Source organism: Ahaetulla prasina, chromosome 2, assembly GCF_028640845.1.
Source record: "Ahaetulla prasina isolate Xishuangbanna chromosome 2, ASM2864084v1, whole genome shotgun sequence".
Classification (NCBI taxonomy): Eukaryota; Metazoa; Chordata; class Lepidosauria; order Squamata; family Colubridae; genus Ahaetulla; species Ahaetulla prasina.
Window position 1 is genome coordinate 236,007,790 of NC_080540.1, and position 24,413 is coordinate 236,032,202.

The following is a 24,413-nucleotide window of genomic DNA, read 5'->3' on the forward strand; positions in this document are numbered from 1 at the left end:
AAAGGGACCAAGGTTGGAGACTCCTGCTGCAGAGTGGCATCTTGAGGGGAGAAGTTGAAACAGTTTATATCCATTTATTAATATTCCCCAGGAAAGTTTAGGGCAAAGTGTGTGATTTTCTTTTTCTTGGAGATGTACTGTGGCAACTGCTCATTCACTGATTCTGAACAAATAAAGATTTGAAATTAGATTTTCTCAATCCCAATTTTACATTACCACCACTATATCTGATATATCAATAACATGGAAGACGACTCAGGATTCCAAGAAAGAAAGCTGCAGTGTTAATTGGGTGACCCAGGGAAATGTCAGTGTAATTGTAATAAAAATTTTCATGCTAGCCAGGGCTTATTAATGTATTATTATGACTACTGTACAACCATCTAGAGAAAGCAAATCCACCTTGGAAAATTGCTAATGGAAAATTACATCATATCATGGGAGTCACATTTTAGCAGTCATCTGCTGAGGCAGTCGCTAATGATAATTATTCATTTACTGAATAAATACTAAAAATTCTGATGACTGAGGCAGAATAACCTTTTAGCCTCCTCTAAAGTAGCTCTTTGGATCATAAACTTTATATATCAAATAAACACTAGATGATATCAAAGCAAGCAAATTAAATGGTATGAACTAGAATTGAAAAGTGCCTCTCCTAATTCAATTAAACTCTTTATTATAGAATAATGAGGGAAAAAGGAAATAATTTTTTCTTAAAATTGTGTGCAATTTCTTCCAGAGGCAATGACAACTATTTGAGAACAAAGGTGTGCTGATTCTTAAAAGTGTTTGAAAAGCAGAGCTGGCTGATTTCTTCTATTAATGATTCTTCAGATCCAGTCTTATATTTTCCATTATGCCTCACAAATTATTAGTTCATGCATGTTTACACAGGTGCAAACTCTAGCAGAATTAGTAAAGTTATTCCACTCTAAGAATACAATATGAAGGACTGACTACAGCTATAAAATAAATGATATAATATTGATTACATAAAAATATCATAATAATCTTAAAATACAGACCAGAGTAATGAAAATGGCATTTGACCAAATTAAGAACTCAAGGTATTTGCAATTTCTCAGCAGTTGCTATTTATAAATTGGCAGTTATCTAAAGTGAGATAACAAGGAGTCTAGGACAAGCAGTGTACAAGACTGAAGCACAAATCAGAATCAGAAGTTAAAAGCTAAAAGGCAAGAATGAGAAACAAACTGTAAATCACAGCAATGTCCACAATTTGAGAAAAACCATAACCCTCACAAGGGCCTTGATATTCAAACAAGGCTCAACTCAGACAGGAAGTAGTGTTGCAATGCTTTCCAGGAGGATCCAGTGCAGATAGTCTTTGACTTACAACCCCAATTGGGAGCAGAATTTCTGTTGCTAAGCTATGCGGTTGTAAAGTGAGATGCCATATGATCACATTGCTTAGCAATCACAATCCTGGTGATCCCCGTTGCTTTCTTTAAGCCAAGGTGACCAATTGTTAGCCAAAGACCCAAACTAAACCATTCTAGTATCTAGAAAACTCAGCTGCCTCTTGAAAAAGCTTCTTTGGGACATTCTGGTATTGGTCCCTCCCAGCTCTAAGCATCAGTAAGGTAAAGGACTCCCTCCAACTCTCCTACCCGCCCATCTGTCTCCCCCTGTTTTCTGCCTTTTGGCTGCCCTGCACCCCTGCCTTGAGGAACATCAAGCAGCCCCCAAACTGTGCAGCTCTATGGCTGCTTGCCATGACCTGGCAAGCCAGTTTAACATAGAAGAAAGAATAAGAGGTTGGTTTCCTATATTTGATTTTCAGATATCCCAAAAGGAGCCTTGAACTTTGCTCTTGAGCCCAACCCAAGAAATCCACAATGCAGCCAGGCCAGCTTACCACACTTTATTTGCAACTGAAGTACAGGTAATCCTCACTTGACAATGGTAATGGGACCAACAACAAAACTACAATGTGGTTGTAAAGCACACTGTTACATAACCATGCTGACTTACAATGACAGTTGCAGCAGTCACAATTGCCATAGTTCAGAAAATTCTGTGTGGTCATAGCATCCCATTAGTCAAGGAGGAGTAACTGAAATACATAGCACCATCTAAACCAGGGGTCTCCAACCTTGGCAACTTTAAGCCTGGTGGACTTCAACTCCCAGAATGCCCCAGCCAGCTTTGCTGGCTGCGGAATTCTGGGAGTTGAAGTCCACCAGGCTTAAAGTTGCCAAGGTTGGAGACCCCTGATCTAAACAGATTCCTCTTGAATCTAATACGTTTAGAGCTTAACTTTATCTGTCCAAAAGCTGGGCAGTACTTCACTATAAACTGTTTCCAACTCTCTCAGTAACTCTTTTCTTACTCTATTTCTCACACCAACCTACCTTCTATATATATTTCTCTAAACCAGGGGTCTCCAACCTTGGTTCCTTTAAGACTTGTGGACTTCAACTCCCAGAGTTCCTCAGCCAGCTTTGCTGGCTGAGGGACTCTGGGAGTTGAAGTCCACAAGTCTTAAAGGGACCAAGGTTGGAGACCCCTGATCTAAACTACTTAATTTAAATACAGAAGAGAACAATTAGCTTGGTCCAAAGAGAATGAATTACAAAATATCAGAACAAGCTAAATTTGTTTTCTACAGCGAACAATAAATATACCCACTTAACAAGGTAAAACATCATTACAGCTAATTATTTTTAAAGAAAACCCACCTCCAAAATATAAAGTATACATAACATTACATTTGTAAGAATCAGAGCAGAGGTGGTATTCAGCAGGTTCTGACCAGTTTTGGAGAACCAGTAGCGGAAATTTTGAGTACGTCGGAGAATCGGTAAATGCCACCTCTGACTGGTCCCGCCCACATCTACTCCCTGCCTCCCGAGTCCCACCTGATCGGGAAGAAATGGGGATTTTGCAGTAACCTTTCCCTAGAATGGGATGGGAATAGAATAGAATAGAATTTTTATAGAATAGAATAGAATTTTATTGGCCAAGTGTGATTGGACACACAAGGAATTTGTCTTGGTGCATATGCTCTCAGTGTACATAAAAGAAAAGATATGTTCATCAAGGTACAACATTGATTTTACAAATCAATTAAATCAATTAATTTACAAATTAAAATGGAGATTTTACAGTATCCTTCCCCTGCCATGCCCACCAAGCCATGCCACACCCACCAAACCATGTCCACAGAACCGGTAGTAAAAAAATTTGAATCCTACCACTGAATAAGAGCTATTTTTATAGCTAAAATTATAACTTGATATCTCTTTGCATTTAAAATGTTAGATTTGGTGGAGTTTTGCTTGGTATTAAGAGCTCAAAGCTTAAATGTTCTTAAAGAGCACAACTGCCTGATAATGCTATGCAAGAAAATTGTTACTAACTGAATCTTTAACTTTTTCCAAATAAGCCTACTCTACCCATCCCCCCCCCAATACATAAATAAACTTTTTTTTAAAAAGATGCTTGGAGGGAGATGTTATCTGCAGACAGCTTTGCAAATTTACATATTTATTATTGCACTTCTGAGAAAGAAATGTTAGCTTATGTCAATATCAGGTTTTTTTACTTGTGCCAATTATATTATTGATCAATAATCACTTTCTTTTGAAATTTTAGAACATTAAAGTTTACATCATATATGAAGAAAGCATTTGCTTTCTTAAAAAGTCAAAACTGCTCTAAGAGAATGAGAGAACAGAAAAGATGTCTACTAACCTAAATTTAAAGGTTAGTAGGGAATCAAGAGGGAGTCAAGCTAGTCTCCAAAGCACCTGAGGGCAAGACAAGAAGCAATGGATGGAAAATAATCAAGGAGAGAAGCAACCTGGTACTAAGAAGAAATTGCCTGACAGTTAGAACAATTGATCAGTGGAACAACTTGCCTTCAGAAGTTGTGAATGCTCCAAGACTGGAAGTTTTTAAGAAATTAGATAACCATTTGTCTGAAATGGTATAGGGTTTCCTGCCTAAGCAGGGGGTTGGACTAGAAGATCTCCAAGGTCCCTTCCAACTCTGTTATTCTATTCTATTCTAAATTCTAAATGGAATTTAAATATTAAATAAATAAGTGGGATGTCAGCAAAGGTCCAGTAAACCAAACTCATTTAGAATTGGTTAATTAGTAGACTTTTTACATCCTTGACTCCACAGGTACAACTTATACTGAAACTTTTGATAAAGTGTATTTCTCTTTGTCTTTTAGCGAAATATTTCAGCCACTTTTTTAAGGGATTGGGGGGGGGGGAGTGTTATGATGCAAAGATCATGCACCTTACAAAAGCAAGCCTAAAATATATACACAACTTATGCAACATATAAATATTATTGAAAGACAGATCTTGGCTGCATCTAATTGGCTGCCTTTCTTTACTAAAGGTGCCAAGTGTTTGCTTTGGAATTCACTGTGGGAACTAACACAAGCCTAGAGCTACTGACATAGAGCAAATAACCTTCAATTTGTTTTCTTTTATAGCAATTATCCAAAGCATTCTCTATTTCTTAGAAGTTTATCAGCAGATCTTGTGTTGTTGCACACCTCAGTTTTCTCTAATAATATCTAAGATAGACCAATTATATAGCAAAAAATGTTGGAAATATCATGAAACAGTAATGTTTTCTCACATGTGAGAAAAAAAATCCAAAGTATTAGATACCCAGCACAATGCAGAAATTCTTGCAGTTTAAATCTGAAATGAAGCCGCAACTTTTCCTGCAAGGCATAATTTCAGAAAAAAAATAAAACCATTGTAATTTAATGAGATATATGCTTACTGCAATGCAAAGAAATTTTGTTCAGCATTGGAAGAAAGACACAACGTTGATTGCATCTGATTGGGAACTTAAACTTGGAGAATATGCAATGATGGCAAAACTAGCAATATATGTACACAACAAAAATTTAACTAAATTTAAGAAACAATTGTTCTCATTATATGCTATGAATGATTATAATGCATAGCAAATATAATCATTTACATTCTGGCTTCCTTGAGGGAGGCTAAATATTGCAAATCAGATGTCTATGGCAATAGCAATAGCACTTATGCCGCTTCACAGTGCTTTACAGCCCTCTCTAAGCAGTTTACAGAGTCAGCATATTGCCACCAACAATCTGGGTCCTCAGTTTACCAACCTCGGAAAGCTAAATCAACCTAGAGCCTGGTGAGATCCGAACTGCCAAATTTCAGGCAGTAGACAGTCAGCAGAAGTAGCCTAACCACTGTACCACCACAGCTCTTGGAGGCTCTCTATAAATGAGGGGCCCAACAGTTCTTTTTATTATATTCCTTTTTCTTCCTTTTGTTTAGTTATGAATTCTCATTAAATTTGCTTTATCTTTTCCTTTTATTAGTAGGTATTACACATGTACCTAACAATGGTGGGTTGCTACCGGTTTGCCCCAGTTTGGGTGAACCGGTAGCGGCGGCACGAGGCTCCGCCCACCCGCCCATCATCAAATACACTCTGCGCATGTGCCAGCAAAGCAAGCGAACCGGTAGCGAGGGTACATGAAACCCACCTACTAAGCAACAATACAGCGGAGACTTTAATAAGTAGTCAAATTAACATTGAAAACTTAATATATAACAATTATTTTTATATGAGTTGTAATGTTGTTTTTCAAAGTTATGCTCAACTTTGGATGAAAAAGCTAAATAATGCATGTAATGTTGCTCTTAAACTAATTTAGATTGATGGATTTTTTTTTCTTTTCTATACTCAATATTCTAAGCTGTTTACGTAATAAAATGTTAATAATTTTCAATATATTATATAATCATCAAAGTATCAACACAATGTACTAAAATTTATAACGTAATGAAAGTGGGGGGTGGGAATCTAGTTTGTCAGGTACTCCAGTACATTCTTAATCATTTTTTTAATTGGATGTAAATTAAAAAAAAAAAAATGGCCACCTCAGGCTTTGACTACGTTCATCTCTCCCTCGCTTCCCCACCCCCCAATCATTCATTCTCTCTGCCATACCCATGTTCTGAATCAGCCCTATTTACTTCTTGCAGGGTTTGTTGGCTGTATTATATAACTATCCATGAGTCATATCACGAGCAAATATATTGACAACATCCTACTTTAACAAATAGACTGACGGGAGCCAACTCATGCCAGGCTTGGCAGATATTGATATGATTAAAGCTGCCATACAGTATCTAGATTGCAAAATTCAGATACCCACAAAAAGGTGCAGAAATCTATGAGTGCTTGCTACTACCAAATGGTTATCTGAAATGCAGGCCTAATTTGGTAGTCATGATGATACTTACTGTCATTATTGTTACTACATTGCTCCTAATATAAATGCTGCTAACATAAACATTGGTAACCGATAGGTGATCAGAAATCTCTTCTATTCTTGCCTGTGAGTAGTGTATAGTCATCAGTATGTCTACCTATGTAAGATTCATCTGACAAACATTTCTTCTTCTTCGTGTGACATATCTGTCATCGGACGTTGGAGATCATGTTTTTATCAGCAGCCGCACGAAAAAGTGCTGTTGAGTTTTGTCCAAACCTTAGATTTTGAAGCCATGATGTTCTTCTTCTGCCTGGACCTCATTTGCCTTCAGTTTTCCCTGGAGGATTAAGTGAAGTGTGCCGTATTTTTTCGGGTGTCACATCACATGTCTAAAATATTCTAACTTTTGCTTTTTTATGGTTGATAAACATTTAGGAAAATGAAGGCATTTCATTCATTACCTCAGGCAGCAAAATGTCACGAGAGAGAAAATGGCACAAAAGAGAGAAGTTAAGTCCTTGCTCCTACAGCTAACTTTCATCAAATGTTTCCTGAATAGGTTTCCACATACATGCAGTTCTGCCTTTAGAATTAATACTCCAAGTCTGTTTACTATGGCATAGAGGAATAGCGTACTCCTTATTATGAACCTCCCAGCTACTATCAGTCTCATCATGTTTCAAAAGGATTGTTTTCCAGCACAGATGTGCAACACAGGAAAAGTGAAATGATGTTCTGTTGGTGCATTCTGAAGATAACGCTCTGCTAGCTCAGCCACAGTTGTGTCAGATGCCATGAGAAGAAGCAAACCAACTTGGTTTTCTTTCCAAAAGTGACTTCGTTTATTGGGTCTGCTATAAACCGGGTCTCAGTAAAAGTCGAGGTCTCTCTGTATAAAGTCAGTGCTGAGAGTTTCTGCCTCTCAGGCCCTTTTTAAACATCCCGTGCTGCTCATGTCTCGCCCCATGGCTAAACTGCTCCATTGATTGGACGCCCAGCCGCTCTCTTCCTCCTCGTCTGACAGCCTCAGCCTCATGTCATCTGCCAAATCCCAGAACTATTCATAACGCCCAGCCCTTCATAACGCCCAGCCCTCATCTCCCTCTATCCCGGGTGCCAGTGTGCTGATTCCCTTCCCATGCTTCCCAAACGCAGATTCCTGTGCCCCTCGAAAAGGTCCCCGAAATGTCATCCCTTTGGATCTTTGATTAGGGGCTGCTCCCATGATCCAGATCTCTGTAGCGTCATGTGTCGAGCCGGAGCTGGGCTCGACAATAACGTTCAAATCAAGTTCAAACCCTGATGATTAAATTTGTGATATTAAGTCTCCATGGATCATCCCAGTTACTCATCTGTACGTGGCCCAGAAAAGTGAACCACACCACACAGCTCAGGATTAGATGTCCTGTTAATCCTGACCAAGCATTTCCTTGAAATTCACTATTTTGCACTTAGAAAAAACATTCTGCCATTAAAAATATGCAAAAACCTTTTGGCGTAATTCAGTAGTGCATTCTTTAAAAATTACAAACATGCTTCTACTAGATAATAACCAGACAAAAGTGAAGCAAAGAATGTTTACAGCATGCACAAATACCGTAAACAAGAAATACAAAAACAGAACTAAAATGCAAAAGATTTCCAATGACTGCATACATGTGCAAACAAACATATATGTAAGATATATTAATTTGATGTCAGGGCATGAAAGCTTGGCTCCATTTGTCTTAGCTAGATATAAATGTGCATGCCTGTATGTGTTTAAATTTTTGAGATTTTAAAATAACCATACAGGACTTTTATATTACTCCAACCTCTTAATATTTATTCATTTTAATGTACTTACAAAAGGTCTTATCTCCAGCTAGTTGATAAAAGTGACGACAGACCTGGGAAATCCGGGAAATATCTTTTTGAGTCAGCAGGGAAAGGATACAAAGCCACAATTCATCAGGAAGCAGCAGCCACGGTATGAGACCGCAGTCACTTTTCTAAAACAAAACGAAACAAGAAAGCAATTGAATCCCAAAACAACAACAGTAACAAGCATGCAAGTCAGATCAATACTTAATAGATGAGACACATGTGAGCAAGGCAGTAGCAGATCAAGTTTATGATTCAGTTCACAAATTGTTATTTGTGTACTTTGCTGTCATCTGGAAGATACCTGTAACTATTTTTTTTTCTTTTAACAATCTGGATGCTTTAAAAATATTGAATGCTTAAACTATATTATTACAGTATTTTTTTTATAAAACAATTTCAAACAAAGGCCTACGGAATGGAACATAATTCCTATTATATACACACATATAACATACTGTGCATGTTCGTGAGACTGAAAGATAGGCAACCACTACACATGATTCATTTAATACAAAGTTAATTTTGTTTGCAGTTTTGATGGGTAAAACCAAACAATCGTAACTTAGAAAAATGTTATGTAATCATTGCTTGTAAGTACATTACCTTACAAGGTAATGTAATCATTGCTTGTAAGTACGACGACACTGAAAAAAGTGACTTATGCCCATTTTTCACAGTTACCACCTTTGTAGCATCCCCATGATCATGTGATCATAATTCAGTTGCTTGGCAACTGGTTCATTCTTAGGACCATTGCTGTGTCCCAAGATCATGTAATTACTTCTGATATGCAAAGTCAATGGGAAGCCAGATTCACTTAACAATCATGTTACTAATTTAACGTCTGCAATGGTTCATTTAACAACTATGTCAAGAAAAGTCATACAATGGGGCAAAACTCACTTAACAAATGTTCTCACTTAACAGAAAATTTGTGCTTAATTGTGGTTGTAAATTGAGGCCTACCTGTACTAGACCAAATTTTAATTGAGTAGGCCATGATTTATTGTGTTGTATAACTGCTAGTAATCAAATTAATTTAGTAAACTTAAGGTTCGATTAAACATAGATTAGCTTGCTATAGAAAGAGTCATAGTCATGACTTCCATTTTTTCTAACATACAATAAATACAGTTATAGAACACAAAACCATACAATAGAGAGCAATCATCACAAGGATAGGTACTTTTAAAAGATTATTTTAATTAAAAGATTAAAAGAAGGGAAGAGCTCCAGCCTCAAGAGGCACTGTATTTCCAACCATGTCACCCTGGCATTCTTAGAAAATGAACTTGTGGTGGCTGCAACCCATGGCTACTAGTGAATGTACACAGATAGTCCTCAATCTACAACTATAATGAAGCCGCCCATGATGGTTGCAAGTCATGACAGTCATAAAGCAGATCACCATGTGACCAGACATGTTTTTACTACCTTTTTTTTTGAGGGCGTCATTAAAGAGATGCCACAATCATAAAGCGAATATTTTCTATGAGATGTTTTTTTGAAAACTAGAAGTAAATGCTGGTTTTCAGTAAAAATGTTATAAAACGTTTTTTATAACATTTGGGATGGGATGCTGCAAACAGCCATAAATACAAGCCAGCTGCTTACTGTCCAACATGCAGTCACATAATTGTGGGGAGGGAACCGTCAGAACTTCAGAACCAAGTCATAAACAACTTGGGTGGGGGGGGATGGTCTGTTGGAACTTCAAGTATTCATTAATAAATGGTTGTAAGTTGAGCACTACCTTTATTTTATTTTCTTGGGCACTTTAGCCTCAATTGCCTGTGGCTATTTAAATCAGATGCTATCTTCAATGTCGGCAGATTAATATACCTGCCGGACATAGATTCTCAAGGTACCAATACTGATGATATCAGGATAAGCTTACAAAAAATCAAGGAAAGAATTACTGACCACACAATCAATTTAGTCTGGTTGATCATGAAAAGCTGGAATTGAGTGAACAACAACTGTACCTATGTTGAAAGGACTGTTACAAGTAAATGGGACATTTACAATACATAATTGTTTTGAACAGGTGCATTTCTTTTGAATATCCATACAACAAATTAGATTAAAATACTCAACAAGAATGTTGCTTACATAATGATTATTACAAGAAGCAGAGAAGAACTTATACCACACTGTGATATTTCTATGCAGTAATCCTTAAGAATTGTGCAAACTGATAACATAACCATCATCAACTGTATCCCAAAGACCCAAAAAACTTTCAAAATCAGCCAATTTCTGGTGAAGGGAAAACACCAGTGTCCTCATAAACAAACCACAACTCCTGACTGTAATGGCCTGCAAGCTGAGGGCTAGCTAAGTTTAAAGGCTGCTTTGCCAAAAGGGTAGGGGTGGGGCAAGGGTGGGGCGGAAATTGGAAAAAAATGTGGACACAGTCAACAGATACCAGAGCATGACAACGAGGAAAAGCCTGCAGATAAAGTGCTGGAAATCCCCTTATCATGGCCTATATATAAACATACTCTTTCACCTGTCTATGTTGCCTGATTGGGACCCAGATCATTTGTCAGGCACTAAATAGATGTGGTTCCTCTATTGGAATTCTTTATGTAAAGAAAGTTAAGAGCCACAAGAAGTCATAGACTGTTTGTGTGGCTGGGGCACCCCCCCCCCCATGACTGCTGGTGTGAAGGACATCAGTTCTCAAACTATTGCTATCTCATTCAATGTGTCCTTTGATTTGTATATTTTATATCTGAGAAATTTTCTTTTGCATGCTTGGACTGCCGACGCTGTTCCGTTTTTAATTCCTGACCCTGAATGCTTAAGGGTGTTGGAAGAATAAACTGCAACAGGTTTTCTACATCTTTGGAGTCCAGTATTTGCTGCTACTCATGAATCAGTTCTGTAACTACAAGGAACTTTGCCAAAGCCCTTTTAAAAAATGCTTTTTATATTATGTCCAATTATGGCTGTACGGGTTTCAAAAATAATTCTCAAGTATTTCAGACTTCTCATGAACACAATATCTCACTTCTATTAAAGCATTCCATCTCTTTTTTCACACTTCTGCACAAGCCTGAAAAAAATATGGTGGCTTTAAGAAACATATTAACTGTAATACGTCAGTTCCTTAAAATAACTTCTCACCCAGAAGATTGAAAAAGATTTGATTTATAACATTATCAAAGTTCTACTTCTAAACTTTAACTACATAATGGTATACATACATTCTCCAAATGCTTCTGGTGCTACTGTTGTAATATATAACTTAGAAGACAAACATATGCTTACCATGTTTAATTTGTTATAATCCTGAGAAGCGTTTTCATACTGCAGTCTACATTGTGTCCCTAGAAAAGAAATATGAACTTTGAGCTTCCCAAATATGCAGTTATTTGGGATAGCATAGCAAGCTTTTCAGAACCATAGAAATCGACAATATTCATTGAAATTCCACTGTAGCTCAAGATACATTCATCTTGAACATCTGTAGAACAATTTTAAATTTCATTGACTCATACCAATTTCCTTCCATTGTAACTCAAGTTGCACAGCTATTGCACTAAAATATTAAAGTGCTCTTTTTTACAAGAATGTTTTGAAGTCATTTGCTTGACAGATGTGAGAATGGAAAAAATAATATATTTTGACATACTGAATGCTAGAGTTATCATAGCTGGGCTCCAAAAGCTATGTCACAAGTTCACAGCAAAGACAGTCACAAGATCACAGCAAAGTGATATTTGCTCATATGTCTGCATTTTTTCCAGCCTGAACTTAGTAGTTCTACTGAATGCAGGCAATGCAGAAACAATCTCTTCTTCTACCAAGCAAAATGTATTCTGGCACAACTATAGTGCAGTTCAAATTTTGAAACCACCACCTAAATTCAGAGCTTTTTGATGGCTAAATTTTCAACAAAACTTACTCTGATTCTCCTAGTCAATTTCCTAATCCCTTTTAAAAGTGCCAATTATGATGTTCTGTGATATAAATGCAATGTGTAAACAAATTCTTGCCTCGTTTTACCTTTCACACTTTGGGATCAAGAAAATTTTCCTACACATCCACATGTGCAGATTGTTGTAACCCAGACCTAAGTAGGTAGTACTTAGTACTTAATACACTTAGTCCGTGGAAAAAACAAACTTTATTCAAACAGCTGAGAATTACTTTATTCCCAGCTTTGTTCAACTCAAAGTAAAACAAATGCCTCCCAACACGAATTCCTCAGTTATCTAACAAACCTTAGTCCAATTAGGCAAACTGCCAAAGGCCCTTCCTGGCAAACATCCAGAAGCCAGAAAAACAAAGACGTACACGAAGCAGAAGATGGTGAAGAAGACGCAGCTACAACATTGTTTTCCGGCAAAGCTGAAACACCAGTGCTGGTCTATTTTAAGCCTTATGGGAGGAGCCAATCATCTCTTGGCCCTACTCCCAAGTTGTCCTCTCTGCTTGAGTTGCTCTTGCCTTCTGGCAGCTCTTCACATGCATGCATTAGGAACAGGCTCCTCCTGTTCCTCTGCCTCACTACTATCAGTTTCTGGAGGCTCTGGAGTCTGCACCTCACTTCCAGATGGCCCTGGCCTCACCTCAGCCTCATCGCTGTCCGACTCCATTGTCAGCTCCACAGGCTGCTGACCGACCACAATACGGATGTTCTACACTACAATGTGATTCCAGCTGCTGGAAGAAGTCCCTGGCTACAAACCTATGACATCATGCATTTTCACAGATTTCTGTGGGAATTTATATACAGAAAGAATATTTTGTTGCCCAGAAAATTTTCTCCAGATCAAATATTTTTTAGAAAATGGCCAAAGTCACATGGCTTATTCTAAAAGATGGTGACAGTAGCAAATTATTCTTCCATTTCTATGTAGAAGGGAGGTAGGCAGAATTTTGTTATTGTGAGAAAATGCTGTAATTCAGAAGCCAGGGCACCAATTAAGTGTTAAATTCTGCATACTGTTGGTTAATGAAAAGAAGCACTGACTGTTTATACTGGGATCCTCTGCCGCAGGTCAACAGAAGCAAGTGTGAACACATGGTTGACCGCCAACATTTTGCAGGAATGAAACACTGTCAAACAGAAGAGTCAGCAGCAAATGATGGTTTCAAACTGTGCTTTATTTTTTTCTAAAATGAATAGTTGATTCTGTCACTCTTTTAGTATATGATGTTAATTAAAAGGCTAATGAGCCATTGGGTCAAGTCCGCCATAGTTTTAAGCAACCCCATAGATATAGTTCCAATTTCAGAAACCAATTTTGTTATGAATAAACCAAGAACCAGTCTCTGATTACTAGGATAGATGGATGGATAAATAATTTGCTTCTTTGTTTTTTAGAATACTTATATGGCCATCTTACTCCAATAACAGCGTACAAAATCACTATACAAAATACAAAAAGAGGACAGCCACTAAATGGTACTAAAAGAAAACAAAGCATTTAAATGGCAGAAACTAACATTTGTTATATCCCATCAAATAGGAATTTTGATCGTCCTGACTTAAGCCTCCACGGAAAAATCTAATTTGAATCATGAAGAAGCAATGATGTGCTATCTGTCATAGCAATATTTAATTCAAGCATCCGAAAGAACTCTAGAAATGTCCTGGGGGGACACTGAAGGCTTAATATAAAGTTTTCTGTTTCAGTGAAGGTATATGAAAATTTATCAGAGGAAAAAAAGGGTTAATTTGCACACAAAAGAGAACTCAAGAAGCATCAAAGTCATGAATGCACTGGTTTCTGGCCTGATATTGGATAAAATGCAAAAAGAACTGGAAATTTTCAAAAGATTCAAAAAAGAATTGAACGATACAAACCTCCCACCTTTCAAAATGGAGATTCGTTTTACTCAACTCGTTCCCAGAGAGGTTGGTTCTTGTTTTAATTAAAACAATCTGCACTGATCTGTTCAGTGCAGACCACCCCATGACTGATAGCAGAGCCTCCACAAAAAATTAACCTGGCAAAAAAAGTTTATTGCGATGAAACAGATTCCTTATGAAAACATGGTAATCTGATTTTAAAAGCTACTTTAGACACATAAGTGGACAATCCCTGCTCCACCTTATACAATTAGCTTAATTTTACTACTAAAATTACTACTGAAAAACGAGATCTGTTAGAAAAACAACATTTTAATATGTATTATTTCTCATGAACTTCATTATAGTGGCAATGGGTACTTGCCACTGTCCTGAAGCAGTGGGTTGGGGACAGATTATCCTGGATCAAGGAATAGAAAGAAAAGTGAATAGAGTTTTTGATAACAAGGATGTCACCTCAAATTCTACAAACCTGAAGATGGGTGCCTCTGAGAGTTATAACTGCTCTTCCTTATTAACTTCTTGCCCATTGCAGGTCTTTGGACACATCGTGATCTACTTCAGAGAAAAACATAGTGCACAATTAATAAAAAAAAATTACACAAGATGTTATGTGGACCAATATTTAGAATATTTGGTTTATTTATTTTATTTATTTATTTTGTCACACAGTATATATAAGCATAAGTATGAAATAACTATACAATATATAAGCATATATATGAGTATGAGTATGTAATAACTATATTAATTGGATATAAAAAAGGAAACAATAGGACAGGAACGGTAGGCACGTTTGTGCTCTTATGCACGCCCCTTATAGACCTCTTAGGAATAGGGTGAGGTCAATAGTAGAGAGTTTTTGGTTAAAGCTTTGGAGATTTTGGGAAGAGACCACAGAGTCAGGTAGTGTATTCCAAGTATTAACAACTGTGTTACTGAAGTCATATTTTCTGCAATCAAGATTGGAGCGGTTTACAGTAAGCTTAAATCTATTGTTTGCTCGTGTATTGTTGCAATTGAAGCTGAAGTAATCTTTGCCAGGAAGAACATTGTAATTGATGATTCTTTGAGTTAAACTCAGGCAGCATAGATTGTTAGACTTACTGAAGAATCAAACAGCACTAACCTGCCCACAAATAAACAGATTATAATTTTATCCAAATAGTCAAAAGAATAAGAAATTTAAAAATCAAAATAAGCAATAAGCAATACAGTTTGTTTCGCTTTTGTGCCTTTGAGTCAGTTTTGACTTCTGACAATTGCCTGGACTAGTTTCTGAAGTTTTCTTGGCAAGGTTTTTGCAAGTGGTTTGCCATTTCCTTCTTCCTAGGGAAGAGTGTGACCAGACCTAGGTGACCCAGCTGGTTTGCGGTTTCAGGTGCCTCTGGGTTTCTATCCTTACACCAAACAGGCTCTCTAATTTTAATCTTAAAAAGTGCAAAGATCACCACTCTCGTGAAATTCATGCATTTTGGTGATACAAAGCCTAGCCAAGACCTATTGTTTTTATTTAGATCATTATACGCATGCATGCACTTCAATGTTATTCTCTTTAAGGTAAGCAAAACTATGCAAGGCACAGAAGAATATAAAAAACGTTGAGAAAAAGAAACCGGAGACGATAAAAGATAACATAACTAAATCAACTTTATACTAACAAGATTTAACATATTTCTGTGTACTGCCTTTGTTTTCATCTATGAATACACTAAAGATATTACTTAAGAAATTTACACATAGGTGTAGAATATTACTTGTACTAGACCCATCACAAATTAATATTTCATAATTAAATGGAAATAGTTGTGCAGGGAAAACATAAACAGAAGAATCCAAAAATAAATAGTAAAATAGTAAAAGATTGTTCAGGACTGGTACATACTAGTGTGATTGTAAAAGAAGAGAGTTGCTATCATGAGGTATTTATAAAGTATAAAGCAATTTGCAGGGAACCATTATAAATTCTGGGTTTAAAAAATAGAAACCAGAGCACAGAGGAGATATGCCTTTTGTAAATGCACTGCTTTGTTCACACAGTTGTATTAAATATTAAATAAGCAAACCTTGGCTTCAGTTCTCTCTCTGTGTAAGGTGAGCATGAAATGTTGGCTCTTTCCCAATGTTTCTTAGGACTAGCCTGTTTTGGGCTTGATTTCCTGCTTTCAAAAACTTCCTGGTCTATAAAAAAAATGATCCACAGAATATATTAGCTGCAGCCATAGTTAATTCCAAAAGCAGTTAAAGGAGCTCTAGGGAATGACATAAACATCTAAAACACATCCTTGGCGTTCATAAGGCATATTAATAGAATATAATGAGTCCAAAACCAGAAACAACAAATGGAGTCTGATTGGACTTCCCACTTGAATTACATTTGGATATTGAAGGGGCACTCTGAATATCAGCTGTGGAAATTTTGGTTTCAGTGGCCACAGAGATGCTGGACCAAATTACAACTTCTCTGTAGCTTTCAGCTGAGAAGGAAAGTGGGAGAGATTGCCAGTAATTAATAGAATATATGTATAAGAGAAGAATAAGCCTATTCCCAGAGGAATCACAGGAACTAACGTTTTTGTTAAAATGCTGGTAGTGAACAGGGATGGGTTCTACTTACCTTTACTACCAGTTCGCATCGCGCTCACGTGCATGCGCAGATCACTTTTGATGATGTTCAGGTCAGTGGGTGGAGCCTCCTGCCAGTTTTACTATTGGTTCTGTCTTTCTGTCTGTCTGTCTATCTGTCTATCTATCTATATAAAGTTTATTGTCATTGTACTATATACACAGTATACTCATAAAACGAAATTCACGCAACACCCAGAGACACATGACAATCCCCAGCATGTGACATCACACATAGCTACCTCCAGGAGTCTGCCGTGCCCCAGTAGTGTTTGCACTATTACAGCAATGCCAGTAATGTCACTTCACGAGTGTGCAAAGACTAGCTTGATTTACTAAATCACTATGAAGTAGATTATCCTTGTTCCTAGAACTAGACAATCCTACCTTACTTGGGAGCAATCTCTTTATGTAAAATGTACTTTGGTGGTTTATCTCATTTGTGTGGAGTAATAAAACCAAGAGCATACATAGCAGCTTCTTCGTGTACTCCATCTTAAAGAAATCAATACTCTACCAAGGACTGGACATATCAGAACACAGAAAATACTTTGGATATACAGTATGAAAAGTCTCAAATGGAAAGTATGTTTATTCATGATTTCACCTATTTCTAAGTCTATTCTGAAAAATATACCAACATTTATTAGTAAATAATGAAAATGAAGATAAAACTTAGGGGTTTTTGAAAACAGCTGGCTGTGGAGAAGGAAGTTGAGATGGAATAACAAATGCATGGACATGTTTTGAAACTGAGGAGCACCCTAACACTTCCTTTTTCTTCCAGAACTAGATATTTTCATCATGAAAGAGCCACTGCTGTCACATACAATGATTGCTGGAAAAAGGATTTATTTTTTATCACTCTCTCACCATAGCATATATTAGTTCAAAACTCTTATACATTTGTAATGGCTAGCTCTCTTTCATTATGATGGTGGACAGGACATGTTGGAATCTAGAAGTTTCCAGCATCATTAGCACATCACACAGCACTCCAAAGCAAGGGTCTCCAACCTTGGTCACTTTAAGACTTGTGGACGTCAACTCCCAGAGTTCCTCGGCCAGCTTTGCTGGCCGAGGAACTCTGGGAGTTGACGTCCACAAGTCTTAAAGTGACCAAGGTTGGAGACCCCTGCTCCAAAGGATATGTATAGCCTGCAAATTATTTTCCCCTCTCCTTAATACATGGAAGATAAATTTAAATTCTTCCAGAGTGACTCACATAAACCCTACAATTAAGCTATTAAATATAAAATCCTATAAATCCTGTTGTTTTCAAAGGAGTTTATGGCTAATACCCTTCCTAGGTTATGTCATTAAACCTGAGCCATTGCTATACCATGGAGTTGTAATTTTCATTTATCATGAAGTAGGACAAGAATAAAAGAACATTTCCACTAAATATAGAAGCTTTCACTTATACTTTGTGTTTGTGACAAAGTAACACGGGACAGCAAATAGATCTCCTCCACAGAGTTTTGATTTCACCTGTTGATATTCACAACCAAAATGGCTAATATTAGACATTCTGGAAACAATTATCTAAAACAGTGATGGCTAATCTTTTCTGGAGCAAGTGCCCAAAGCGTGCGCACCCAACCCCCCAAAATGCAATGTGCGCATCCCCCCCTGCAAGCTTCTCCCCTACATGCACGCATGGTCCCCCACATGAGCCCCATTCCCCCACATGAGCCCCATTCCCCCACATGCGTGCATGGCCCCCCATATGCGCCCCCCAAGCATGTACACAGCTCCCTGCATGTGTGCGCGCCCCCAGCACACGCCCTGTCTCCCTGAGCATGTGCGTGCGGCCTGTCCACATGCGCTCCACCCCCTGCGCATGCGCGGCAGAGACCTGATGACCAGCTGGCTGGTGGGAGGCACGTGTGCATGCGCGGTGGAACTGAACTAGGGTGATGGCTCATGTGCCCAAAGAGAAGGCTCTGCATGCCACCTTTGCCATCACGGGTCTAAAACATCAAGTTTCCTACTCCTGCATGACATTTTAAAAGTTACACATCTCACTAACTAGAAAATAGCAGTCCAATTTTACCTTTCAAACTGCCTGTTCTCTCCATTTGTCTGGGGCCGCTATTTGCAGACTCAGGCTTCAACACTTGATCTTCAAAACGATTTTGCTGTTTGATGATCTGAGTCCTTTTCTTGCCTTCAGAAGTTCCCAGGTCATTGTTCGTATTTTCCTCTGTCTGCTGCTTATAGCAGGGTCCAGTATCATAATAGGCTTCTTTGAAAAAAACATGTTCTTGACAAAAAAAGAACTGATGGGCATTTTCATACCGAAATCTTTTGGACTCATCGAGATAGTTCAAATAAAAATAATATTTAGCCAAAACGCCCTCACTATGGCTGAAATCTAATGGGACTGTATTGCTATAAAGTGGCTTCTCATGACCAATCCCTTTAACACTTGCAGTGAGGAACTCTTTAGCACCATCTACTGGTTTGAGACCAGTTGCAGAAATATTATCATTTACAGAGCCTTGTTCATCTTTGGAGACGATATAAGGCTTATGTATTACCTGGTCATCATCACTGATCTGTGGCGGCCCAACTAGCATAACAGAGTCACTATTGCTCTCATTCACGCTTTTAAGGCTGTGATTCAGAGAGTCTGAGCCTTCTTTATAAGTATTACTTTCTGAAGGCTTCAATAATGAACTTACAGAACTGCTCTTAATTTGCATAACTGAAAAGTCCAATGGAGGTGTTAATTCTGCATCTTTTTGATATGTAGCTTTGTTAAAATTGACATCCTGTTCTCTGATATATTTCCTCCCTTTAAAGATCTTGTCCATTTCCAGTGTTTGCTGTAATTTAGATTCATTTCTCTGGTCTGAAGCTCTCTCTAGAGGTTGAATATGTGACATCTGGTTATCTTTTTCTACTGTAAACTTAGAATGAAAATGGATATTTCCATTTTTAGACTCTTCGTGGTTGCTTTTTATGCAATTCTGTGTTCCATTAAAATCTTTATATTTTGGGGTCTGTGTAAAATTCTTGCATTTATATTCTTGAATCTCCAAGGTTTCTATTCCTGGATTCCATTTTTCACAGCTGTCAGGCATTATTTTGAAGACAAATTCATCTTTCAGCATTGATGAATTGGAATATTTTATAATGGTTGGATTGTCAAAGTTAGCACTGTCACCAGGGTTTTTATAATTTTTGCTGTCCATAGTTGGCCACTTTAAATTATTTTTTGTCATATTTGTCCACTCTTCATCTGAACTGTCACTGAGTGGAGCCCAAAAATAGTTTTCATTTTTATGCTTGGCTGCCTGGATAGAATTTGAAATTATGTTGTATTGTATTGTATCATTATTTACCAAAGTCCCAGGAGTTTTTAGTTCAAAATTCTCTGAATTATTTTCAAAGGCTACAGAACTGTTTAAAATATTTGCATGTAATAGCTTTGGATCAAAAGTGTCAGGCTTTTTATTTATGCTATCTTTGCCCCTGTTATTTTGAACCATATTTTTAAATATGCAGTGATCCAAGACAGATTGACTACTTTCCTGAATGTTATCCCCAATAGGAGACTGATGAAGAAACAATTCTGTCCAATTTACATCTTTGAGTTTTTGAATCTCAGGGATGCTACTTTCCCTATGTGGTTCATTATTTAATTCTGAAACACATGTATTCTTTAAGCATTTTCTTTCTTCAAGTCCAGCTGTAGTTCTTGTTGTTTCTTCTTTTTGTAGAGAGGTTACTTCAGAGAGCTTCCAAATGGTTGAATGCTTTTTTCCATTTATTGTTTTGTTGGGTTCTTCAAAGCCCATCTTACTATCAGTTGTAAAATTCAACAAACAACTTCTAGACTGTATGGAATTGTTATTATCTGCTGAATAAGGCACTATTTTTCCATAGCAAGTCATAGGAGGAAATGGTACAGAGATTTCATGAAGAGTATCAGCAACAGATGGGTGTAGTATCTTCTGAGGCAGATATTCCATCTGTAGAAATAAAAAGTGCACAGTAAAGCTGTTTTATTTGAAGATGAAAACTACTGCTGAGCCTAAAGGGTTAAATGTTGGAGGGCTCATATCTTGTCTCCCATAATCCTTTGAGTTTACATACCTTGGCCTACCTTGTTACCTTAGTAGCTGCTTCCTGGTTATTGTTAGTACTTCTCTTCCAAATAATGCTTTTGCTTGGGATCCTATCCCTACTGCTGGTGTATAAAACCCGGAGGGGGGGGGTTAAATTGATATAAGTTATAATTAAATCACACTTTATTAAGAAAAGGAAGAAAAAACAAGCAACATTTTATTATTTATTTTAGGTAGGTATATGTACATCAATCAATATTTCAGGAAATCAAAACAAAAAAAAATGCTGTTAAATCCACAAATGGTACTTAAAGGAATCTGCTATTAAAAAAAAACTATGAAGGAGAAGATAATCTTGTGATAGATCACAAGTTGACCTGCTGGTCAGAGATCTCAAGAGGCATCAAGTATACAACAGCTGAGTTTGCATAGTTCCTTTTCGATTCAACTTTACTTGGACTTACTTTTTGGCTTTCTGGATATTCCAAGCTAAATTTAGCAGCTGAAGAAAAATGTCAACCTCCTGCTTCTCTTCACTCACAAAACGGCATACCTCTTTTTCTCCAGTAGAAATATTTTCTGCCATCTCATGCAAAGATAAGCAGTTATCTCTCCTCAGAAGTGAAGAAGTGGAGGATTTGACTCAGTGCTGTATATGACAATCTACAAGCCGCCTCAAAGTTGGCAGAAACTGACAGAGTGTCTGTCATTTACATCACTCATTATCCAAAGTCACCTCAACGTTGCAGAAACTGACAGAGTGCCTGTCACTTACATCACTCAGTATCTGAGAGGGAGATAAATGACAAAACATGTCACACTGTGATGTAAACTTCATTGATTTTGTACTTGTGTTGTGACATTGCACATACAAATACCTAAGGGTCACAGTTTGTGTTTTAAAGTCAGGATACACATTTTGTCATGTTGAAGAAACCTCCAGATGCTGCTGGCCCCTATAAATATGAGGTTTTGCTTGCACATTCACAGCAGGTATAGATACTAATATTTCACATAATTATATTAAATTCAAACTAATAAGGCTGCACCTCTCAAAATAGCAAAAAAAATTCTATTATAATCTCTGCAAAATACATCCTTATCTTATTTACATAAAACAATGAACTCCATCTTCCTGAACCAATGGACACATATGGAATAAGTATTTTCAAAGCTCTTACAAAATAACACAAATAGATGTGGCCAGTTCTGCGTTTTGAAAAAGTGGGATGGAGAAACTTGCCTAACAGCAAATTGAGGTCAAGTCTTCAAAAATCATTCAAAACAATTTAGCCAACAAGTACAGGACACAGATTTCCAGTCACAAAGTTGCTGAAACAAAGCACAACAAAAGATAAAATTTAAATTGCTCATTTTTTTTAGAGAAACAGGATTAATGAATGACTAAGCAATAGCCAAGCTGACTAAGGGTTAAAAGAGCAAAATTCTAGCTAGAAGCATCTGTAGGAGGAGAACAAATAAATTAAAGATGGCAGTCACACCTGTGTGATTAAAACTTCAAGGTTTTTTTGTGTGTGTGGCATATCTGACTGAATCAATAGAACACCCTGTTGTCACACATGAAATCAGTTCACCATCATTCAACAAGCCAGAACCAGTGGTATCTGAACAAGCCCTGAGGACACAAAAATGACAAGCATGTGGTGATATCATGATGCAAATATTGAACTTGTATATATGTACCCTTGTCCTCCTTTCAGCTCCTTTTCCACCAGCAGCTGTAGAGGCAGGATAGGGGTAAGCAGTGGAAAAGCCACCCTTTCTGCCCTGTTCTCTGTCAGCTCCCATATGAAATGATAGTTTTGAAGGTTGAAGCATTCAGGATGCACATGTGAATATTCCTAAAACCAGGATCCTGTCTTGAACCATGAGTAGTTTTTATAATGATTTGGAGAAGAACATAAAACATACTAACCTTCCTGATTTTAAGTCTCCGTTTTATAGGAGGGAGAAAACATCTTATGAAACACTCAAATCTTATTTCTCAGACTCACAGAGGGTGTGATAACACAACGTTCTTATGTCATGCCAGCTCCTTCTAATTTACCAGAAAAAAATAGAGGGTACAAGGCTTGAAATGTCAGTTTGATCTAGACCCAGCTTGGTCAAGTGGTTAAGGCACCTAGCTAGAAAGTAGGAGACCATGAGTCCGTCCTGCCTTAGCCACGAAAGCCAGCTTGGGTGGTTTGGGGCCAATCTCTCCCTCTCAGCCCAGACCAGCCCACCTCACAGGGTTGTTGTTGCGAGGAAAATTGGAAGGTGTGTTCGATATGTTTGCAGCCTTGAGTTTTGTTTTTTTTAAGGGGTATAAATAAAATAAATGTCTCTCTGGAATTCTTTCTTTATGCATGACTTGAAGGGGGAAGGAATAATTTCATTCATTCAGAATAACAGGATGGAAGGGACTTTATAGGTCATCTAATCCAACCCACCCACCCAGCCCCCGCAGGCGGAAACCCTACTATACTATTTCTGACAGATAACACTGGACCTCTCTCTCCAACCACGAGCCTGAGCTATGGTTGTAAAACCCACCTCCTCCGTCGCTACGTAGCATTTCCTAATCGAAAGTTCCAAAAGCAAGGAAACTGAGAGCCTCCCTTGCGCGGCAGTGGGAAAAGCTTTGCTCGCGCGGCTTGGTTGCAGTTTTCGCGGCGTCCTCAAGGAGACCACAAGTTGGGCCGATTTTTCTTTCTTTCTTTCTTTCTTTCTTTCTTTCTTTCTTTCTTTCTTTCTTTCTTTCTCTCTCTCTCTCTCGCTCGCTTTCTTTTTTTCTCTCTCGTTCTCTCTCTTTTTTCTCTCTCCCTCTCGCTCTTTCTTTCTTTCTTTCTCTCTCGTTCTTTCTTTCTCTCCCTCTCTCTCTCTCTCTTTTTCTTTCTCGCTCTCGCTTTCCTTCCTTCCTTCCTTCCTTTTTTCCTTCCTTCCTTCCTTCTTTCTCTTCTTTGGAAGAAAAGGATCAAGAAGAGGCGCCAAAGATGAAGGAGCCGCTGGGAAGTTCTCTCTTAACACCAGCCGTGGGAAATGTGTACTCCGCCATCCCCGTGGCAACCGAGGACGAGGGTGGAGCCGGCTGCCGAGGGAAAAGGGTGGAGATGCCGGCTCCGGTCTCCGTTGCTGAGAGCGTCTGAATCGTATATTTTTCATTCAGCCGTCGTTCTCGCCAGCCTTTTCCCTCGTCCTCTTTCTCCTCCGAACCCGCCCGCAGGAAGTCCAACCCCTGAGCCCGCCAAATGACCTAGATTGGTGGTTGTAATTCAACACCACATTAACCAGTCCCGATATATCTGACTTTAATCCTAACTAATGACAGCAATAAGCCGAGCAGATGAATTTTGAGCGTTGCGTTTCAATAGGCCTTCGGCTGCCGTGTGTATCTCCTTATCCTACTCCAAGGTTAACTTCAGACCAACAATCAAGTAAACAATACAAGTAAACAAGAAATCCGCACCCACACAGATTAAGTCACCAGAATATAAACTGACAGCAAACAGCTCATTCCTTACCAACGCGGATGATGCTACCTAGTTTGGGTAAACGAAACGTTTGCAAGAAAACAAACAAGCTCAGGGAGCACCAAGGACCGGACCCCCATTTCCTTTTTCTAAGTCCTGGAAACTTTCTTCAAAAATAAATGGGCTCCAGCTGCTCTTCGTTGTTGTTAGTTGCGAAGTCGTGTCCGACCCATCTAGGGATAAGCAAAACTTTCCTTGCATGAGCACAGGGTTGCACTAGGGGGCGC

General features: G+C 38.0%; 1 protein-coding gene and 1 long non-coding RNA gene across 3 annotated transcripts in view; one reads left to right on the forward strand and one right to left on the reverse strand.

Annotated features, from left to right (window-relative positions):
* Nucleotides 1-23,828, reverse strand: part of LOC131193026 (uncharacterized) — a 50,623-nt gene extending 26,795 nt beyond the window's left edge. The window contains exons 1-6 of the mRNA XM_058172764.1: nucleotides 23,210-23,828; nucleotides 18,634-20,557; nucleotides 16,019-16,133; nucleotides 14,425-14,510; nucleotides 11,402-11,460; nucleotides 8,106-8,250 (exon numbers count right to left, since the gene is read on the reverse strand). Coding sequence (XP_058028747.1) covers nucleotides 8,106-8,250; nucleotides 11,402-11,460; nucleotides 14,425-14,510; nucleotides 16,019-16,133; nucleotides 18,634-20,557; nucleotides 23,210-23,818 — 2,938 coding nt within the window. The 5' untranslated portion in view covers nucleotides 23,819-23,828. The remainder of the gene's footprint in view (nucleotides 1-8,105; nucleotides 8,251-11,401; nucleotides 11,461-14,424; nucleotides 14,511-16,018; nucleotides 16,134-18,633; nucleotides 20,558-23,209) is intronic.
* LOC131193034 (uncharacterized) overlaps nucleotides 1-24,413 on the forward strand; it is a 134,761-nt gene that overhangs the window by 30,890 nt on the left and 79,458 nt on the right. The gene's annotated exons all lie outside the window — the stretch shown is intronic.